This window comes from Marmota monax, unplaced genomic scaffold (genome assembly GCF_021218885.2).
Source record: "Marmota monax isolate L192 unplaced genomic scaffold, Marmota_monax_Labrador192_F-V1.1 WCK01_AAM20220418_F8-fsc00225, whole genome shotgun sequence".
Classification (NCBI taxonomy): Eukaryota; Metazoa; Chordata; class Mammalia; order Rodentia; family Sciuridae; genus Marmota; species Marmota monax.
This window is the reverse complement of record NW_026694524.1, coordinates 766,848-790,353: the sequence shown is the minus strand read 5'-3', so window position 1 is coordinate 790,353 and position 23,506 is coordinate 766,848. Positions and strand designations below refer to the sequence as shown.

The window sequence follows — 23,506 nt, the reverse complement described above, 5'->3', positions numbered from 1 at the left end:
CTGAAGGGGTGAGGAAAACTCATCATTATGGCCCTGGTACTGTGGCACTCTGTGAAATTAGATGTTATCAGAAGTCCACTGAACTTCTGATATGCAAACTACCCTTCCAGCATCTGGTGCAAGAAATTGCTCAGGACTTCAAAAACACATCTGCACTTCCAGAGTGCAGCTATTGGTGCTTTGCAGGAGGCAAGTGAGGCCTATCTGGTTGGTCTTTTGAAGGCTATCCATGTCAAAGGTATAACAATTATGCCAAAGACATCCAACTAGCACACCACATATGTGGAGAACATGCTTAAGAATTCACAATGATGGAGGCTGGGGATGTGGCTCAAGCAGTAGCGCGCTCACCTGGCATGCGTGCGGCCTGGATTCAATCCTCAGCACCACATACGAACAAAGATGTTGTGTCTGCCGAAAAAACTAAAAAATAAATATTAAAATTCTAAAAAAAAAAAAGAATTCACAATGATGGAAAACATTTCATTCTCAAAAAACATTTTTTTCTCTTCTTCCTGTTATCAGTAGTTCTGAATATTAGATATTTTTTCCATGGGGTCAAAAGGTACCTAAATATATGATTGCAAATGGAAAAATAGGGGACAGAAATCAGGTATTGGCCATTTTTCCATTTTCATTAGTGTGTGGGTTTTTAATATAAATGTGGGGATGTAAAGCATTAATGCAAGTCAGAACATTTCAGTGAAGAAGTTTCAACAGTTCAACTTTATAACATTTATAAATAAAACTTAAATTTTCCTGGACAATGCCAGCATTTGGATTTTTTTAAACAAGTAAATTTCTTATTGATGGCAACTAAATGGTGTTTGTAGCATTTTTATCATACAGTAGATTCCATCCATTCGCTATACTTTTCTGGGTCGTCCTACATGCAAGTACATGTTTTTAATGTTCTCTGTCTTCTGTGCTGTTCCTGTAAATTTGCTATTAAAATACATTAAACTATAAAAAATGTTATTGAAGATGTCAAGGAATAGGAACTGCTATGCTGTTAATCTATACAGTTGTGTAAAACTATACAGCTTTATTAAAAGCAGTCAGGAGAAAATTTGTTTGGAGATTGAACCCAAGACCAGGAAACATGGGGTCTGCAGGTGATGTAGGAGACTAAGAATTAGTTCCCCACCACAGAAGTGGAACCCAGAGCAGATCCCTGGGGTAAAGTCTTCCAGCATGGACCAGCAAGTACTGGGCCCTGGAGGTATGCTGATTTAAAATCTCTAGACCAATCGGCATTCAGAGAAGAGCCTGGAGCCCACATAAACCTAAACACTGCCTCCAGGAATTCCAAGTACGGGATTACCTCTCACTCCAGCAATCCAGAGGGTGGAGCATCACTCTCCAGAAGACCCCACCTAAAACTGCTGACAAGAGAAGCTGAGAATATTTTGAATTCCAATGGAAATAATTCTTTAACTTTTCATCAACATTTTTTTTTCTTTTCATTTTTTTTTTACTCTTTTTCTCTGTTTAATTGTGATATTGAAGGTCATGGAAATTTGTACATTTTCATATTTTTTCTCAATTCTAGCATTTTTAAGCCAGCTTTTTTTCATAGATTACTTTTTTGTGAACTCAGATGTTTGATTAGTGTATATTTGTTTTGTTTTTTATTTTTATTTTTAATTTTTACTTCATATATTTTTTCCTACCTGTTTCCCTTGATTCTCTTTTCTTCCACTAACAGCAAATCTCTATTTTTCTCACTTTCTCTCTTCCTTTAATCTTTTACTTCTGTCCTCTCTCCTCCTCCTCATAATCATCATATCCTATATCATTTCTGTTCTCTCCCTGTCCACCATTTGAAATTGTAAACACTTTTGTGAATTTTCTGTTTTTATTATAGGCAACAACTGATCTTATCATTTCTGTTTATTGTGATAATTAACATTGTAGACATCATAGTAGGAACTATTTGGTTTAATGCTATATATTGCTTTCTTTGGTTATTGTTATTATTTGTCTCCCCCTAAACAATGAGGTACTGGAAACTTTCAGGGACACTTTAAGTCCACAGGGTAGAAACTCTACTGCCTCAGATCCATACTGTTAGATGGGTAGACACACAAACAATATGAAAAAGCAAGGGAAAAATTACCCCAAGCAAACTAACATACTCCAGTAACAGAATTAATCAATACCAAGGTAGAAGAAATGTCAGAGAAGGAGTTTAGAATGTTCATAGTTAAACTGATCTGCAAAGTAAAGGATGGTATAAGTAATGAAATCAGAGATAAAATACAGGAAATGAAAGATTATTTTAATAAAGAGGCAGAGATAATGAAAAAAAAAAACAAGCAGAAATCCTCAAAATGAAGTAAATAATAAACTAAATTAAGAATTCAATAGAAAGCATCACCAACAGACTAGACCACTTGGAAGACAGAACTATAGGCAATGAATACAAAATATAGAATTCTGAAAATAGACTTGACCATGGAGAGAAGATGTTAAGAAAATGCTAAGAGCCATAGCCAAGTAGTAATGATGCATGACATTTTTGGTTGAAAGGTGACGCCAGCAAGCCATTGAGATGATATGATTATGTTAATATCTGAATTCAAATGGATATTAGACCCCTGCTGTCCACCTTGGCCTGCTAAGGGACTCCTGGAGAGTTCCCATTGGTTGGGGAAGTGCGGTAGGAGGGAATTCCGGAGGAGGGATTTCCTGTTGGTGTGGGTCCAGGAGAACGCCACGTGTGTGGGTCGGCAGATTTCCCGGGAGCAGACAGGGCATTGGTGGGAGTTTCAAAATAAAGTTTGTTCCTGTTTGAGTGGCTCGTGATTTTGTGCCCAGCCAGACTGAGGCAAGAAAACATGAACAGAACTTCCAAGAATTATGGGATAACATGAAAAGACCAAATTTAAGATTTATTGGGAAAGATGAAGGTGCAGACATACAAACCAAAGGAATGCACAATATTTTCAGTGAAATAATATCAGAAAATTTCCCAAATCTAAAGAATGAAGTGGAAAATCAAATACAAGAGGTTTATAGGACACCAAATGTACAAAATTACAAGAGGCCCACACAAAGGCACATTATAATGAAAATGCCTAGCATACAGAATAAGGATAGAATTTTAAAGCCTGTGAGAGAAAAGTATCAGATTACACATAGGGGGAAACCAGTTTAGATCTCAGCTGATTTCTCAACCCAGATACTCAAAGCTAGGAGGTCCTAGGACAACATATACAACTTCTTAAAGAAAATGGATGCCAACTAAGAATCCTATATCCAGCAAAATTAAGCTTCAGATAAAGACAAAATAAAAACATTCCATGATGAACAAAGTTAAAAATAATTTGTAACTAGAAAGCCTGCATTATAGAATATTTTCAATAAAATACTCCATGAAGATGAAATTTTTAAAAAGTAAAGACCAGTGAAGGGAGGAACTACACTAAAGGAATTGTCAATCAAAGGAGAAATTAATTCAAATTAAAAACTAGAAATTAGCCAAAATGACCAGGAATACAAATCATATCTCAATAGTAACTTTGAATATTAATGGCCTAAATCCATCCATCAAAAGACATAGACTGGCAAACATTCTGTCTCCAAGAAATTTATCTCATAGACAAAGACATCCACAGCCTGAAGTGAAAGGATGGGGAAAAACATATCACTCATAAAGATTGCATAAACAAGCAGGGGTTTCTATCCTCATATCAGATAAAGAGGACTTCAAGCCAAAGCTAATCAGAATGGACAAAGAAGGACATTTTGTACTGCTTAAGGGAATTAGACATCTATAAGTTGTAATAATAATAAATATGCCCCAAACAATGAAGCATCTACATACATCAAACAAACCCTTCTCAATTTCAAGAATCAAATAGACCACACACAATAACACTGGGTGACTTTAACATACCTCTCTCACCACTGAGTAGATCCTCCAAATAAAAACTAAACAAAGAAGCTATAGAACTAAATAATACAATCAATAATGTACACTTAACAGACATATATAGAATATTTCATCCATCAACAAGTGAATACACTTTTTTCTCTGTAGGACATGGATCCTTCTGTAAAGGAACTCTTAGCAAATACAAAAAAACAATACTCTGTATTCTATCAGTCCATAATGGAATGAAATTAGAAATAATGATAAAACAAAAAGTAGAAGCTACTGGAAACTAAATAATACACTATTGAATGACAAATGAATAGCAGAAGAAATCAGGGATGAAATAAAAAATATTTACTGGTAAATGAGAATAGTGATAAAACATATCAAAATCTTTGGAACACTATGAAGGCAATGCTAAGAGGAAAGTTCATTGCATTGGGATCATTCATTAAAAGAATAGAAAGTCAATGAATAAATGACCTAACATTACATCTCAAAGCCCTAGAAAAAGAAGAACAAATCACCACCAAAAGTTGTAGAAAACAGGAAATAATTAAAATCAGAGTGGAAATCAATGAGATCGAAACAAAAGAAACAATTCAAAAAATTGATCAAAAAAGTTGGTTCTTTGAAAAAATAAATAAAATTGATAAACCCTTAACCATGCTAATGATGAGAGAGAGAAAACTCAAATTACTAAAATTTATAATAAAAAAGGAAATATCACAATGGTCACAGAAACACTACTACTGAAATATAGAAGATAATTAGAAGCTATTTTGAAAATTTATACTCCAATAAAATAAAAAATCTTGAAGACATCAACTACCCAAACTGAATCAGGAGGACATACACAATTCAAACAATGAAATAGAAGATGCCATCACAAACCTATCAACCAAGAAAAGCTCAGAAACAGATTCTTAGCCAAGTTTTACAAGACATTCAAACAAGAATTAACACCAATATTCCTCAAATTATTCCATGAAAACGAAAAGGAGGGAACCCTTCCAAATTCATTCTATGAAGCTAAACCAGATAAAGATACATCAAGGAAAGAAAACTTCAGACCAATATCCCTGATAAACATAGATGTAAAAATTCTCAATGGAATTTTGGCAACTAGCGTACAAAAACATATTAAAAAGATAATGCTGGCTTGGGAGGCTGAGGCAGGAGGATTGCAAGTTCAAAGCCAGCCTCAGGGGGCAAGGTTGTAGCTCAGGGGTAGAGTGCTTGCCTAGCACCTGTAAGGTGCTGGGTTCAAACCTTAGCAACACATAAAAATAAATAAATAAAAATAAAGGTTTGTGTCCAACTACAACTAAAAAGTATATTAAAAAAAAAAGCCAGCCTCAGGAAAAGTGAGGTATTAAGCAACTCAGTGAGACCCTGTCTCTAAATAAAATACAAAATAGGGCTGGGGATGTGGCTCAGTGGTTGAGTGCCCCTGAGTTCAATCCCGAGAAGGAGGAGGAGGAGGAGGAGGAGGAGGAGGAGGAGGAAGAGGAGGAGGAGGAGGAGACAGAGATGAGAAGAAACCATGTGAAAACATAAGCAGAGACTGGAATTATATACTATGAACCAAGGAGTGCCTGGAGCCACCAGAAGCCAGAAGAAAAGGAAGGAAACTTTGGAGGGAATATGACACTGCTAACACCTTGATTTTGGACTTCTGCCCTCCAGAACTGGGAGAATCAATTCTACTTTTTTTTTTATTAGTTACACATGACAGAACAACGATCTTGACATTTCATACATTTGAATTAAATGGGGTATCATTTCTAATTTTTCTGATTGTACAGGTTGCAGAATCACATTGGTCATACAGTCACGTATATACATACAGCAAATTCTACTTTTTAAGCTACTAATTTTGTAGCAATTTGTTATGGCAGCCCTAGGACACTAATACAGATTTTTGTACCAGGAAATAGGGTACTCATGTAACATATATCTAAAAATGCAAAAGCTGTGGAAATGGGTGATAGAGGCTGGAAGAACTTTGAGAAGCATAATAGAAAGATCACAGACTTATTTGAAGTGACTGTGGAATATGGACTATGATTCTGGTAAGGGCTTAGAAGTAAATAAGAAGTATTAGTAGTAATTCATAGTATTATTAGTAGTATAGTAATCTTTTATCATCATGGAGAATTACATATATTGTCATAAATAGAATATTGGTAGACATAGGAATATTAAAGGCACTTCTACTAAGAATGCAAAAGGAAATGAGGGACATGTTATTGAAAATGGAGGAAAGGGGATCCTTGTTAAATAGTGGCAGAATATTTGGCTGAGTTGTATTCTACTGTTGTATGGTAAGCAGAACTTCTAAGTGATGAACTTAGATATTGATCAAGGAGATTTCCAAGCAAAGTGTTAAAGGTGTATCCTAGTCTCTCCTTGTTGCTTAAAATAAAATGCAAGAGGAAAAAGACAAATTGAGAAAGTAATTGTTAAACAAAAAGGAAGGAGCATTTGATGATTTGGAAATTCTTTTTAATATTCAGTTTGTAAATGATGCTAAAATTAAGAAATTCACTGTTCAGAGAACATGCTCTGCAGAGAAGGAAAAGGGTATAGCTAGATAAGCTTTTGCTGAAGAGATTCAGTGTGCAACACATGAATCTACTCAACTATTTCAGCAAAAGCCAGGAATCAAAGGGCAGAATCCAGCACCTGTAGTGACCCACCAGTAAAAGTTTTGTTTCCCATCCCTGTGACCTTATACTTTACTGGCATAGAGTTCTTAATTTCAAAGGGAGGAAAGCTTCCACCAGGAATACACAACAATGATTGCATTATACTGGAAGCTACAACTACCACCCAGCTGGTTTGGCTCCTCATGCTTCTAAATCAACAGGCAAAGAAGGAAGTTGCAATACTGGCTGGGATGACTGTCTTGATTACCAAGGAAAAATTGGGCTGCTACAAGACAATGGAGGTAAGGAAGATTGTGTCTCCACTGTGACACCAGGGTATTTGCTGTCTGAAATATGAGTCTGTGAGTGCAAGATTCCTTAGGGCATCTCAGTACTACTACACCCTGTGATCAAAGTCAATAGAAAACTACAGCAACCCAATTCAGGCAGGATTGCTAATGAGTCAGACATTTAAGAGATGGTTTTGGATATCAACACCAGGCAAATAACTAAAACCAGCTGAGCTGTTTGCTGAGGGTAATGGGAACATGAAATGGTAATGAAAGAAGTTAGTTATAAGTAGGTACCTAATTATGACCACATGACCCATTTCAAGAATGAAGACTGTAATTGTTACAAGTATTTCTTCTCTCTTTTGATATGAATATGTGATATATATGTATATGTATGTGTATATATACATATATATGTGTGTATAATATTTTTGTCTTCTGATTTCTTATCATCTTATCATCTAACATAAGGCCAGGTGTGGTGGTACACATCTGTAATCCTAGTGATTCTGGAGGCTGAGGCAAAAAGATTGCAAATTCCAGGCCAGCCTGGGCAAGTTGGCTAGATCCTGTCTCAAAATTAAATAATAGAACTGGATATGCAGCTCAGTGGTAGATTGTCCCTGGGTTCATTACCCAGTACCAAAAAGATCATCTAGCATATTAACAAGAGTTAATTTTTACATCACAGTAACATCACCACTCCAGTGCTTTGAGGCTATTATTAAGTTATAGGATATCAAGAAAAGTGAGCATCATCCAGAGAAAAAGTTTGCATCTTCCTCCAGAGAAAAGATTGGTGTATTTTTTATTGTATGCAGGAGAGTTAGATCATGTTAGGTAGAAGTATGACTTTGTTCTTGTGCTTATTTGGAGATTAAGTATAGTTCAAGGAATTGTAATATGTTGCCAAGGTGCCAAGGAGTGAACTGTGATGGTTAGTTTTATATGTCAGCTTATCTGGGCTATAGTATCCATTTTTCAAACAAATACAAATCTAAGTATTGCAGAAATGTGATTAACATCTAAAATCAGATGATTTTAAGTAAAGATTATCCTCAGTAGTTTGAATGGAGTACAATTACAGTAGTCTCCCCTTATCCACAGGGGAAATGTTCTAAAATCTCCAAGTAGATGCCTTAAGCCTCAGAGAGTACCAAACCCTACACAAATGCATACAAATCGAATGCCTTTTCTATCTTAATCAAGGACTCATTATGCACTGTGGATATAACTCTTACAGTTTGAGGTGTGATAAGTACAACTAGCACAAATTGGATAGAAGATTCATTTTTACCATAAATCTTACCAAATTCAGCATACATTTTTTCTTTCTTTATTAATTCAAGAACTTTCACCTTTTCACTTAAAGGAAGTACTTTACAGTTTCTCTTTTGCCAGCATCACTACACTTGTGTTTTGGGGACATTACTAAGTAACATAAGGGTTACTTAAACATAAGCATTTGCAATACTACAACTGTTGATCTGATAACCAAGATAGCTACTAAGTGACTAACAGGCAGGTAGCATATACACTGTAGATATGCTGGACAAATGGAATGATTCACATCCTGGGCAGAATAGAGCCAGACAGTAGAAGATTTCAAGCATGCTACTCAGAACAGCATGTAATTTAAAACTTGTAAACTGTTTATTTCTGGAATTTTTCCAATTGATATTTTTGAATCACAGTTGACCACAGTTAACTGAAACTACAGAATGTGAAACCACAGATAAAGGGAGACTAATATATTGACAAATGATAGCTGCCGTGGATGTAGAAGACTGTAATGGTGGCTCAAGGGCAATAGGTTACCCTTCTCAATCCAGGTTCTTTAGCTTCATTTCTCTGGAAAGAGATTTCTCTAGGTCAGAATCAGTGACTCAAGAATTCCTTAAACAGGAACCCAACTCATGAAATGGGAGTCTTATTTCTTTATAGTTTGCTTAGGTTTGCTGAATATTCACTGGGTAAATGGGGCCCTCAGGAGGGCAAACAGTTTCTCTCCATTGATGGGTATACTCTTGACAGTGCCATACAAAATAAACCCTGGACTCTTTTTCCAAGCTCAGCATGCTCCATGCCTGATGTTTCTATGACTGCAAACTCAGCCTCTGACCTCCATGGCATTTGGGAAGAATCTAGGAAGTTCTCCCAATTCATCTGAAGCATCTTAGGTCCTATCCCCAATGAATTAGTTTAGGGCTTCACCATGACACCCGGGGATTTGCTGTCTGAAATGTGAATCTGTGAGTGCAAATACATGCTCATCTACAAGGACAAATGTGTACAAGTGTATATCAGAAGAATGGGGAGCACAAATTAGGACTCAATATCTAAGGGGACTAGGGTCTGGAGAAAAAGACAATGACACAAACCAGTTTTGCTTGCCTCAGCAGCTGATGCCTCCATTTGCGGAGTGACACTGAAGATTTCTGCTGGCCTTGAACTCAATCTGGAAGAAGGAAGAAGGAGTCAAATATTTCAATTTTAACAGGATTCTCAAATTTGTACCAAATATTATCTGTTGGCATTCCACAACATTCCCACTGCCATCTTCTTCTCTGGATTATAGGAGCTGAAAATCTTGAGACACTTCTCATACTCCCTTGTCAATGCAATCTCTCTGTACAAAATTTGGTAAAGGGAGGTAGAAGCCATACTTTTGCTCTAACAGGAAGAGCAAATAAGTGTTTTTCAGTAGATGTGAATTTCCTTGGCATCCTGCTGAACTCCTTTCATGCTATCAGCAATAGTTTTCTGCAGTTTTCTGACCTCTGGGTGGCAGAAACAACTTCCTGACTTTCTGAACTGTGGTGATTCTGAAAGCTGGTGGTGATTCCTGATCTATGTTCCTCCATACGCTTTCTCACTTCCTGGACTGGTGATGAGCAGAGTGCCTCAGAAGTCTTGTTGAGGAAGGCAGAGTTCACAACAGCCTCTTTAGTGTGGTTTAGAACACTAAAATCTATTCCTCCTATTTAACAGCCTTTTTCTACTCCTATCCATACTCCCTTTATCCTCCCTGTTTAAGCTTAACTTTTGCATAAAAATGTTTGCAGCTGGATGTAAGTGGTGATCCAGGGCAACAATGGTGCCAGGCACAGACACAATTGTGCAGGGAGAGGGCAATTTCCCACAGCATAGAAAAGTCCCGCCAAAGTACCAGCATGTTTCATATTGCGGGGGAGAGGATAGCAAAAACTAGCCCCATGTACCAGGTATCTGCCAAGAGCTATTCTTGGGGTTGGAGTTCTAGAGATGTTTAAAGGAACATCAGCAGGCTGTCTAGGGCAGGTGGTACTTGGCTGAGGCAGAAAAGAGGCCCAGTAAACACTGGATCCACGCCATCTCTTCCAATAGATTAGTAGATCCCAACAGCCCAAACAGTGTTTCTTCATGTGTTTAATTCCTGAATGCTATGCCCTATCCAAAGCATTAACCCTTCTCTTTGTGTAAGCACCTGTTCCTGCAGAATCAGGATATGGGGACAATCTGGCTAGAGCCACAGACCAGATGCTTCTGCAGCTTGGGGTTTCTCCACTGTCCTCAGGACACTGTCATAATAACATAAGTATTTTCTGCCTAGTGGAAGTGATGTATGAAAAGACAGTTATTTGGACACCTCTCCTCTAGAAATAAATAGGTTGGTATCTCTAAACCTGGCCATCCTTGACATATGCACAGAAAATAGAGTGAGAAATAATTCATTGCTCACATGTCCTAGTGAAAACATGCTCTTTTCCTATGACTTCTACACATGGCTTAGACAGAACTAGTTCCCAGGAGATTTCTGTACTGAGTATTCAGAACTGGGCTCTAATTCATCCAAAACACCCGGAGAATGTGAGGGAAATTGCTGAGGGTAAAGAGAATGAGGAGGAAGATACATATGTAAATAGAAATTAAATATCTGATTGATTCCATGATCATCTTTGACACATCTATGAAAAGTGCCTGGCATGTGTTAGCTCCAGCACAAAAGGTGTACCTCAAGGTGTACCTGGGCTGGGACTCTTTTATTCCTGACCCAAGGAGGCATGTCAGTGACCAGTCAGTTATAACAAGCACAGAGTGCACACTTGGCTTCTTTCTCCCAGAAAGTGACAGGCAACAGAAGACTTTTCTCAAAGCCACTTTGTCACTGGCTAGCACCCCCCAGAGCACACAGTTCTCTGCTACTTACTTTACAATGTATTTTCCCCCCAAAAAGTAAACACCAGATTGTTCCAGGACATCTATGGTGCCAGGAACAGAAGCCCTTCATTTATGTTACAGGAGAATGATTCATCTAGATTTCTTCCCTCATTTCAGAAGGTTCCTGATCCTGCAGCACAACTTCAAAGCCCCTCTTCCCGGGCAACTTCCCGCCAGAGCGGGAAGTTGTGCTGGGGTTGCCAGGACTCAGCCTGATCCAGGGTCTGGCTCCGCACAGCCCCGCACGGTCTGTACGTGGCCTTGCCCTCCTGCTGCTATTGACTCCAGAAGCGTGACTTCTTCCTATTCAAAGGAGCTAAAGGAAGCCGAAAGTGTGGTTTCGGTGATAGAACAGCGCGGGACTACAAATAGAAAACGGGCTTTTGCCCCCGCGCGGGAGGGAACAGGGCCGCTGGGAAGTCCACGCTGGGTCCGCTCCCCTCTCCTCTCTCCAGGCCTTTCCTACAACTCGCTACGGAATACGGTCGCAAGCTCTAGTCGCTCCCTCCGGCCTCAGTGTGAACACTCAGTACCACGTTCCCTAGCAGGCGCCAAGCGCGACATTGGCAGTGTTGCCACGCCCTCGCCTCCCGCCCCCAAGCTATGGCGCATGCCCAGTTCGGCTAACTCGCGTTCCCAGGGGGTGACGGGAAGCGGAAGTACTCGGAGCGCCCGGGAGGGAGGCTCTAGTTCACAGAAGCTGTTGTCATCCGACACTGAGGTTTTGGGACTTGGCGGAGAAGTAAGGGGAGGGGTGATGGTGACGGGCTTGATGGGGAGGAATGGCGGGGCTGTGGGGTCGTGTGCTGGCGCACCTTTGGGGATTGAGTGACCCCGGCAGTGGGGTATGTTGGAGGCTAGGCTCTTGGGTCAGCGAGTCATGGATGGACTGATGGCACTGAGTCATTCAGTGACTACTACTGAGTCCTACTAAAGGCCAGGCTTCCAGACCGGTTCTCACACTAATCTGCACGGGAGCTCTATGCAGTGGTGCTACAATTAACTTTATTTTAGAGACAAAGCAGGACAGTGTGGCTCAGCACCTGTCTGAAGTCACGTGGGTGTTAATCTCTAGAGATCCTTTTTCTTTTCCGGGTAACACTTAGCCCTTTCCAATGTGTCCTGTCCTTTATTTATTATGTTTATCTTTTCCTTTCTCCCCTACTAAAATTAAAAAGCTCCAAAGGAGAATGGAAATCAGATTTTGTTCACTTATATGTCTCCAATACATAAAAGAGGCACGTAGAAGTTACTCAACTCATGCCTTAAATTAATAGAAGTGGCACAGCTGGCCATCAGTTGGTTCTAGAGTCTGGACTCCTAGTACAGCAGTGTTGAACTCAGTGGCAGTACTGGAGCTCATCATGAATGTTAAATCTTGAAACTAGAAAGAGTCACTATGCCTCCATGAAAAATAGCATAGGGGTCGCTAATGGAATCTCCTGTGGTCATTGTGTTTTCAGGGCAGAGTGTACAACTGAGACCACTGCTAACCAATTTAAGACTCTAGATTATCAGCACCCTGGCTTCCTCAGTCAGTCTAAGAAGCCCCAGCCTGAGACCTCTGGAGGAGGTGAGCTCTCTGGGTGGGAGGCAGAAATCTACTGCTGCAATGATGGCCCCAGCCATTTGCATTTGTCTCTGAGTTCCTTGATACTGCCTACTTGGGAACAAGAGAGTTCCTCTTGAGTGAGTTGGAGGAGAAGCCTCAGCCCAGAGTTTGGAGACTCACAGAACAACAGTCCTAGAAGAGTTGGACCTACAGTGGCCTTTGACCTTCCATTCAGCTGAGAGAGCGAGACTGACTTAACTTCCATGTGCCATCAAATTCCATGTGCCAGTAGGTAGTTTGATCCTAACAGGGAGAAAGAGAGATGAATGTCATAGGTGGCTGGAGGCATGGATGGAACAGCTGCCCTGCTACAGTGGCTGCAATGGCAGGATGAGGCTGGGAACAGTTACACCTTTCTCCTCTCCCTAGCACATATAAGTTCACAGCATTATGCTCCCTTCTCTTGTCATTGAGCCTTCTGTATTTGAGTTGGTCCCTTAGCATTAGCATCACACACTCTGAAGTACATGCTGAATCTCCCTCCATCCTGACCAAAATGAAGAAATACATTTTAAATTTTTAGAGTTTGGAATTTCAGAGCAATCTCCAGGCATGCTGTCATCCAGTTCTGTTGCCTCTTTCTGATGTTTTCGAAATGGCCTGAGAAGGTGCCTTTAAGCTCCCCAGGGCTGATCCTGTTGTCCTGATGCTGCCATAGTGACTGTTGCAGTGTAGGATGATTACTTTGCACTGGAGCTCCTTGCTAGAACTTTCTTTGGAAAACTTCCCAACAAGGAAGAGCATGGCAATCCAAATGCCAGTGGTGTGAAAGGAGAAAGTGACAGGGTAGGGATAGATGGTGAAGGGCCAGTGAAGAGTGGAGGGCCAGGAAGGCAAACATAGACGCACAGTAGTTTTCAGCTTCCCAAAGAACTGACAGTGCTGGAATATGACCTGTCCTCAACTGTCCTTTTCCTCAGCCTTCTCAATCCCATTTAGTTTCCTTCCTCTAAACCACATCAAGGGATTCTTCTCATTCACCATCTGCCAAAGGTCTCTTCATCTGAGTGTGATTATAAATGATGTTTAATATTTTAAAATTTTTATAAATAAAAAAAGAAAATTGAAATCATTCAAAGGTAATCAGTGCCATTTCAAAAACTGCTCTTTGGAACCATACATATATATTGCTTAACATAAATGAGATCACATTGTACTTGTTTTTTTGTAACCCGCTTTTAAAATTCTAAGCACAGTAATTTAAAAAGCCTATGTAATGGGGCTGGGGCTGCAGCTCAGTGGCAGAACACTTGCCTTGCATGTGTGAGGCACTGGTTCAATCCTCAGCACCACATATAAATAAACAAATTTTAAAAAGGCATGCTGTTCATCTACAACTACACTTTTTTTTAAAAAGCCTATGTAAATGTGTCTGTTTTTATATTTCTTATTTTTAATAGTATCCTTTGCTGGAAGTTTACTTGCTTCCAAAATTTGGAAATGACTACAGTGAATATCCTTGCAGATTTGTGCACATTTATTATTGTTTAGTTCTGATAAATTTCTTGCAATAAAATTGTGGAGATAGAGGAGTTATCTTTAAACGTAAGTCATACTTCTCTCCAGTAAGGAAAGCAAAAATCCCTGTGTAAAACCCACATGATCTTAGCGTAATCCCAAGGAAACAGACTGGGTCTACCAGGCCATGTTTCTAGATCATTCTCCCCAGGGTTCAAAGATGATTATTATTAGGCTGATAGTGGTGGTGTTACGGCTGTCCCCACTGATATTGACCCTCCTAATTTTGCCCTTTTAGGCCTCCATCCTTTGTCCAGAGCAGAACAGGATGGCCATTTCCCAGGTAAGTCCCTGATTTCTCCCTACTTTGTCTTCTAGTAAAATTGAGCAGCTTTTTGTAATGTGTATAGTAAACTTAAAAAAAAAAAACACCTAATTTTCCCCTCTGTCCCATTTTCTACTGAACCTATCTACCTCAGGGACAGAGAGATGAAGACAGACAGATAGATACAGGGGAAAGGGAAGACAAATTCTCTACTCCTTCCTTTGGCATCTGTACCTCATCTTTCCATATATTTATCAAATATACATTTCCTTAAATCTGTATTTACCTATATAGACTCATCTTGCTTTTTCCATTTCTTCACTTCTAGGTCACTTGTTCTTATTCTTTACATTTAAAATATAAAGGTAAATTTGCCCTTAATGTTTTAATGTACATACACAAAAATCATAGTCAAAACTATCAATTTCTCCTCTCCCAGTCCCACATTCTTCCTCAGAGATGCACACTATTAACATGTTAGTGATATCCTGGTGTAGATGCTTTTATGTCAATTTAATTAAGCAAAAATATATATGTGTATGTGTATATAAATGCACACACGTTATATATGCATATGTAACTGTATGTGAATATCTGTATGTGTATATAAATATACACATGTTATATATGCATATGTAACTATGTATGTGAATACCTATATGTTTACATTACTGCCATCATACTCTCCTATCCATCTTTTACCACCTTATTATTATTAATAGTAGTATTCCTTGTCAATATGTAAAGATTAATTCAATTCCAGTTTTGTAGAATGGATATTATCACTTAATTATTTGTCTATTGATAGATAATTAGGTTTTAAATTTTCTTTTAATATTAAGACAGTGCCTCATAAGCAATGTGCTACATTTCTATTTGTTCTGTAACATGTTTATTGAGGATATACCTGAAAGTTGGATTTTTGAGTCAAAGGTATTCACACTTTAAGTTTGCCCTAAGTCTTTACTAATTACTACTTTCACAGAATGTTAAAAGACCAGATAATTTCTATGTTCAAGGTTTCCAGGCTAATGAAAGATCAAAGGGAATCAAATTTACTTTATGAGTGCATTTAACCTTAAATGTGATGAACATATTACAAAAGAGAAAATTATAGACCAATTTCACTTAGGATATAGATGTCAAAATTCTAAAACCATATGCTGAGTTGAATGTGAATAAGTGTAATTGAGCATGTTTCAAAGTAATTTTTACTCATGGCAAAATTTCAAGCAAAAGCTTTGTTAAACAAAAGAAGAAAAATTAATTCTTTCTGTCACCCATCCCCAAGTCTTTCTCTCCTTCAGTTTTCATACATTCTATCTAGATACATGAATCAGTTTTTCGTTTCTTTTTCCTTTTTTTTTTTTTTTAACTATGGATTGAGCACGGGGGCACTTTACCACTCAGTTACATCCCCAGACCTTTTAATATTTTTCTTTATTTTGAGCCAGGGTGTGGCTAAGTTGCTGAGGCTGACTCCAAACTTCCTGTCCTCTTGCCTCAGCCTCCCTAGAGTAGCCAGGATTGCAAGCATATGCCACCATGTCTATCTTCTTTCTCTTTCATATGTATAAGTGTTGTTATTTTTCCTTTTACTAGACTTAAGCTTCACAAGTTCAGGAGATTTATTTATTTTATTAATCTTGACATCCACAGGACCTAACACTTCAGTGTCTATTCAGTAAATATGCATTGAATGTATAAGATATTTTAACACTCTACTTCCCCTACAAAGTTTAACATAATTTAAGTATATATAATCCTGTGTATACAGTAGTCCCACTTTGCCTATGGCTTTGCTTTCTGTGGTTTCAGTTACATGAAGTTAACTTTGGTCTAAAAATATTAAATGGAAAATTCCAGAAATGAACAGTTTATAAGTTTTAATTTGGATATCATTCTGCATAATGTGATGAAATCTTGTGCTCTCTTGTTTCATCCTTGTCAAGCTTCCATCGTCCCTTTATTCAGTCTATCCACATTGTGTATGCTAGCTACCCATTAGTCTCTTATTAGTCATCTCATTTATCCGATCCACTGACAGAGTATCACAGTACTTGTGTTCATATAACCCTTATGTAGTAACATTATATTAGATGCCTATGTCATTTTCCTCATTTCATCTCATCATATAGACACCATATCTCACATCATCATAAGAAGTATGGTACAGTGAGATATTCTGAAAGAGAAAACACATTCACATAACTTACAGTTTATTGTTATAATTGTTTTGTTTTATTATTGTTGTTAATCTCTCACTATACCTAATTTATCATTAAGTATGTCTGTATTGGAAAAAAAACAGTATGTAAAGGGATTCAGTACTATCCATGATTTCAGGCATTCATTGGAGGTCTTGAAATATATCCCCTGCAGATAAGGGAGGACTACTATAATACTCTGCCATATTGCAACTAGTGAACAACATAAGAACAAATGTATAGAGAAAGACAAAATACTGTAGTGTCTTAAAAGGGGGTGCTGAAGACAGACCACATAGATTTTAATCTCTAGTTCCCAGCTATGATCTGGGATAGTTACTTTATGTTCTGTGCACCTTATATTCCTCATCTGTCAAGTTTCTCCTAGGATGGTGATGAGGATTAGAATCTTTAATACAGGTAAAGGTCTTAGAATGGGCACAGCGTATGCACTCATTGTGCATGAGGTGTCATGTCCCAATTCCCCCAGCTGATCCCTTTGTGTTAAAGAGGAATGTGCTGTTACAGGAATCCCTGACCTTCAGGGACGTGTTTGTGGACTTCACCCTGGAAGAGTGGCAGCAACTGGACCCTGCTCAGAAAAACCTCTACAGGGATGTCATGCTTGAGAACTACAGCCACCTGGTGTCTCTGGGTGAGGGACTGCTGCACAGGGTGACATGGAATGCCCCCAGGAGTATCTCCCTCTCTAAGCTGCTGCAAACTCAGTGGCATTGAAACCCTCAGTGAGTTTGGGCAGGAGGCTCAGTGTCAACAATTCATAGTTCCATTAGGTCACTGGATAGGACATTTGTGCTCTCGCCTTCTAGGTGACTGTTCTGTACAGGGGCAAGTTGCTGCGTGCATGGGGTAGTCACTGGGGCTGCACCATCTTCAGCCTGAAGGGATGGACCTTGGGCTGGAATGCCCGCAGCATTAATGCCACAGTCTTATGTCATTTCCCCTGAACAGGGTATCTACTTGCCCAACCAGATGTGCTCTTCAGGTTGGGACAAGGAGAAGAGGCTTGGAGGGCAGATGGAAGGACTCCGATACAGAGCTGTCCAGGTGAGCAGAATCCAGGTGCGTCAGGCCAGGATAAGGAACCCAGTTGTGTGTAGGAGCTGGGCCCCTGGGCTGCACTTAGGAGCTCTTCTCAGCCCCCAGACTTGTGACATGACTCTGGTCTGAAGAATGAGCTATGGTGATATCCAAACGAGGCCCCTACCTTGTTGGCCTTTTGTGGTCTCTTGTATTCTTCACCTGGCATTCACACAGAGGGTGGTCTTTCTGGTTCTGAGATCCCACCTGTCTTCCAGCCTCCTGGCTTGCTAGGGAGAAGTGCCAAGCCCATTCTCATCCCTTTCCCCCTCCTTTCTGGAAGTTTTTAAGACTTTATTCCCCCTTCTTGGACTTTTGTGGTTTTACTGGAATAATTGTAGGCGAAACACCAATTTCCTGTCTATTGGGCATGCTGTACAGGGGCAAGTTGCTGCGTGCATGGGGTAGTCACCGGGGCTGCACCATCTTCAGCCTGAAGGGATGGACCTTGGTCTGGAATGCCCCCAGCATTCCAAGCCCTTTCAGTCTGAAATTTGGAGTCTTTGTTTTAGCCTCAAGAAAATTATTCTACCTGGTTACTTGCCTTTGGTATGGACGACAAAGCTTTGCTAGCGACCTTTAACTCTTTTAGGCCAGGTACCCACTATGTTCTCATCTGTCTTTGCTTTGAACCCAGGTACCATAAACACTGTTTCTGTTTTCTTATTTCTTCTCAGACTCTTACAAATCTGACTTGATGCCATCCATCCATTTGCTTCTCTCAATAATACTTCCTTCCTTCTCAACTCTTTTTGTATTATTCAAAAAATACATAAACTTGAGAAGCCATTGCTCCAAGGTAGAATATTTCATTGAACCATGTTTCAGTCCTGGATGGATGGAGCTGCCTTTTTCTTTGATTAGTTGGTTGTTTATTTTCACTTTCAGCTGCTTGTGGAGATCCAGAAACTCCAGATCTATTGGTCTCCTTTTCCTCTCCCATTTGTATTAATCCTCTCCATGAGCCCATCCCAGAGAAATTTGATTAGAATGCTCTTACTTACTCTTCATAGTGTGGCCCATGGACCAGCAGCCTGTGAATTTCTGGGACTCTATGGTGTCAGGCCTCACTGAAGATTTACTAAATTAGAATGTATATTTCAGCAAGCTCTTCAGAGAACTTGCAGGCACAGGACAGCTGAGGATACTGCTCTATTTTTCTTTTCTTTATTTTTTGTGGTGCTGATGATAGTATCCAGGGCCTTGTACATGCTAGGCAAGTACTCTACCATTGAGCTACACCCACAATCTGAGAAGCACTGCTTTTTAGAGATTCATTTCAGAGCAACATTCTTGGTCAAATGTAGAGGCACCCTGGACCGGTCTTTGTGGCCCCCACTGCTCTCCTGCTTCTCCTTGTTTTTTTTTTTTTTTTTTTCAGCTATAGTATCATTGTTATAGCTCAGTGCACCACCATATCTGCTGCCTCACAGAGATGCATGAGGATTCCAGTGTACTGATGGCACAATTTCTTAATTTCCAGTGATACCTGGAATTAGAACGAATGTTCTCATTTCACTGGTATCCTGAAAGGGATGAAAACTATATTCAGGATAGTCCACCCTCCTGATTCACAATGCCTGTCTATTTATTTAGTACCAGGGACTGAATTCAAGGGTACTTAACCACTGAATTATATCTCCAGCCATTTATATTTTTTAATTTTGAGACAGGGTCTCTCTAAGTTGCTTAGGGCCTGGATAAATTGCTGAGGCTGGCTTTAAATTTGCAATCTTCCTGCCTCGATTTCCCAAGTCACTGGGATTACAGGTGTGTGCCCCCACACCCAGCACAATGTCCTTATATTAAAACTGCATTCTATTAAAATTTAATATAGACATGCACATGTTCACTCTGAGTGCAGAACATAGGATAAAATGTAATCTTAGATTCATTCCCAGTTACATCTCCCAAGAGCAGCCTTAACTAAAGGTTTCTGTTTTCAGTTCTTCTGTTGAGCACACTTCTTGAATTTTCATTTGTATCTCCTCTCAATGAAAGATAAGAATTAGCTTACTTACCCTTTGGCTTTCTGCTCTCAGCTCTTCATGTTACTTAAATTCTTATCTCCTTTGTTACATTTATAACTTTAAATAACATTTTTTTGCATTCCACATGGTAATTTCAAATGCAGTAGCTCAGGAGGCTGAGGCTAGAGGATTATGGGTTCAAAGCCAGCATAAGCAACTTAGTGCAGCCCTGAGTAACTCAGTGAGGCATTGTCTCTAAATAAAATACAAAAAGGGACTCAGGATGTGGCTCAGTGTTAAGTGCCCCTGAGTTCAAATCCATGGTACCAAAAATAAAATGCCTAGCACACAGAGGAGTGTGCCTGTAATTGCAGCAACTTGGGAGGCTGAGGCAGAAAAATTGAAAGCCTGAGGCCAGCCTCAGCAATTGGTGAGATCCTGTCTCAAAATAAAAAAGAAAAAGGTCTGGGGATGTAGGTCAGTGATAAAGCCCCTTGGTTCAATCTCCAGTACCCGCCCCCCCCCCACACACACATATACCAGAAAAACCCTATAGCTTATTTCTCTACTGAACACACAGAACCCTAGATAGAAGAGTGTGCATCTCGTTCTTATTTACCCAGTGTTGGACTGGTGGAAGACAATGAATAAATATTATATCGTTTTGTACCTGGGCAGAGAAAGGAGACTTGTTATTCATCTACACACAAGTGGCTAAGAGTATGGACTTTGTAGCCACATAGTCTGGGTTCAAAATCTGGCCATTTCTCTCAGTAGCTGTCACTGTGGACAAATGGCTTTGCCTCTCTTCACTCATTGTAGAAGGGGGCTAATGATAAAACTTAGTGATTATCAAAAGTTAATGAATCGATGTATGTAAAGCATCTGAAATGGTACCTGGCATTAAGGAAGCACTCAAAATTTCATCACTGTTTTTACCCATACAGAAGGGGGGTTTTCTGTTTGTTTTGTTTTATGGAGTGATTGTTAACCAGATATACATTTCATAATTACTATGGAACTCTCACAATAGTCATGAGTAGGCCCCACTCTCTAGAAATTTTTTCAGAAACCTGGGGTGGGCCTGGTTATATGGATTTTGAATAACATTCCAGAGAGTTCTAATGTCCATGTTTAGTTAAAGGTATGCTGCTTAAAATATCTGCTAGAGAGATTTCAAGGAAATGGGAGACATAGCAAAGCCAGAATCCAAGAGCATGGGATCAGGATGGGATGGGAATATAGGAGCATGTGGACTTGCTCCTAGACAACCCTCATAATTCCCAAGGGTGGATGCAAAAAGCAACTTGAATTGCTTCCCATTCTTCCATACTTAATCTATTTGGGGACTGTAACCCCCCCCCCCCCATGCCTGGATAGGTCTCTGATAGTTCTCTAGGTTAATTTCAGATAATAAAAGTCTCCTAGGAACTGTTGGTCTCAAGAGTAACCTCATTATAATAATAAAAAACTATCATCAAATCCCATGTAGTAGTAGAACCTCTGAAATTTATGTAACATTTATTGATTTTTTCACGGAATGAATTTTTAGCTTTGTTAATTTCTTTGTGGTTTCCTCTTTGTTTTGTTAATTTTTCTCCTTTTACTTTTATTTCCTCTTTTCTATTTAGGCTGGATTTGCTTTGCTATTCTTTACCCAGATTTTCCCCCCAAAATTTTATTATGAAAATTATCATAAAGAACAAGTAAAAGAGTTACAGATTGAATGCACATATAATATTTCCACCTGGATTCAGTAATTAACATTTTGCTATATTTGATTTATCTCCTGTCTGTCTGCCAATTCCTCTGTCCTTCCATCAGTTTACCTGTATTTTTTGCAGTGCTTTTCAAAGTTGCAGAGACTCGTACACTTCACCCCCTGAATTCCCTATAGGCATATCATTGGTACTTATGAGGTATTTTAATAAAAGGATATGCATTATTGGCATGTGATCTTTGGCTATATGTTGTAATATTCTAACATAATTCTCTGTATATATTTTTTGTATGGTCATTATATATTTATGCTGATGTTACTGTGTTGCTTTGTTTTCAAGTGAGATTTATTGAGCTATAATAATGTCCAGTATGAAGTTCACCTTCCCTAGGAACACAGTTCTATAATTTTGACAAATATAATTATGTGACTATCACCACAATCAAGATATTCAACATTTTCATCTCTCCCCAAACAACCTTTGTTTCCGTTTATAATTAAACTTTCTCTCCACCCCAGGCTTCATCTCTTTCCCTTCTAGTTTGTTTGTTTCTAGAATTTCATATAAATGAGTCATATATGACTTCTCTCACTTACTTTAATGCTTTTTAGGTTCATCCATGTTGTGTATGCATCAGCAGTTTGTTCCTTTTTATAGCTGAGTAGTGTTCCAGTTTATCGATGGACCAGTTAATGCACATTTGACTTGTTCCCAGTTTTTGGCTATTATGAATGAAGCTTGTGAACATTCTTGTACAGGTATTTGTATGATTGACATATGATTTCATATCTCTTGGGAAATATGAGATTTAGAGTGGGATTGCTTGGTCTTATGGTAAGCATATATTTAACTTTGTAAGATATTGCCAAAGTATTTTCCAATGTGGCTGTATCATTTTGTTTTCCCACCAACAACACACCTTTCTAGTGGGTATGTAGGGGATCTCATTGTGATTTAAATTTGCATTTATATAATAATTAATTATATTGGGCACGTTTTCATGTGCTTATTTGCCATCTCTGTACCTTCTGTGGTCAAGTATCTGTTGTAATATTTTGCTATTCTGGTTTATTATTAAATTGTATGGGTTATTTATATATTCTGGCTATAAGTTTTCACCAGCTATGTGTTTTCCAAATATTTATTCCCAGGCTGTGGCTTGTTTTGTTATTAATAATATCTTTCACAAATGTTTTTTTGTTTTTGATAGAGTCTAGTTTATCAAGTTTTTCTTCTGTGATCATACTTTTTTGTGTCCTATTTAGCAACCTCTAACCCAGTAACAAAGATTTTTTTCACATGTTTTATTCTAGGAGATTTATCATTTTAATAGTTATATGTAAGTCTATGACTGATAAGGAGCTAATTTTTGTATCTGGTGTGAGGTAAGGGTTAGCATTCTTTTATATTATTCTTTGCATATGCATTTCCAAATGTTCCTGTAACATTTTTGGAAAGGCCATTCTTTCTTTATTAATTTACTTTGGCATCATTTTTGAAAATTATTTGAACACTTATGTTTCAACCTATATACCAGTGTCACACTGTCTTAATTACTGTAGCCTTATATTAAGTGCTCAAATCAGGTAGTGTGAGTCCTCTAACTTTCTTTCCCTTTTCATAATATTTTGGCTATTCTAGGTCCTTAATATTTTTTTTTACAAATTTTAGAATCATCTTTTCAACTTCTGTCAAAGGCCTGCAAAGGATTTTGTATAAGATTGCATTGAATCTGTGGATCATTGATATGTTAACAATATACAGTCCTCTAATTCATAAATATGGTATATCTCTCCATTTACTTATGTCTTAAATTTGTTCTCTGTAATATTTTGCAGTTTTGAATGAACAGGTCTTGCAATATTTTCTTTAACTTACCCCTATATTTTATGTTCATAGAAGGTAATATAAATGGTGTATTTATGCATATACACATACATATTTGTTTTATATTTCAATTTCTCATTGGTCATTGCCAGTTATAGAAATATAAATGATTTTTTTTATGTGGTTTTGTATCCTGGAACCTTTCTAAGCTCACATATTAGTGCTAGTAGCTCTTTTATATATGGCTTGGCATTTTCTATA

The 23,506-nt window shown here is 38.5% G+C and overlaps 1 protein-coding gene across 3 annotated transcripts in view; it reads left to right on the top strand.

Annotated features, from left to right (window-relative positions):
* The first annotated feature begins 11,661 nt into the window (after nt 1-11,661).
* Nucleotides 11,662-23,506, top strand: part of Krbox4 (KRAB box domain containing 4) — a 29,710-nt gene continuing 17,865 nt past the window's right edge. For 2 of the 3 annotated variants that reach the window (XM_046420203.2, XM_046420202.2), the window contains exons 1-5: nt 11,662-11,766; nt 12,488-12,597; nt 14,393-14,437; nt 17,155-17,281; nt 17,599-17,694. In XM_046420203.2, coding sequence (XP_046276159.1) covers nt 14,423-14,437; nt 17,155-17,281; nt 17,599-17,694 — 238 coding nt within the window. In that variant the 5' untranslated portion in view covers nt 11,662-11,766; nt 12,488-12,597; nt 14,393-14,422. Of the gene's footprint in view, nt 11,767-12,487; nt 12,598-14,392; nt 14,438-17,154; nt 17,282-17,598; nt 17,710-23,506 lie in introns of all 3 variants that reach the window. The other variant, XM_046420201.2, reaches the window with a different exon arrangement.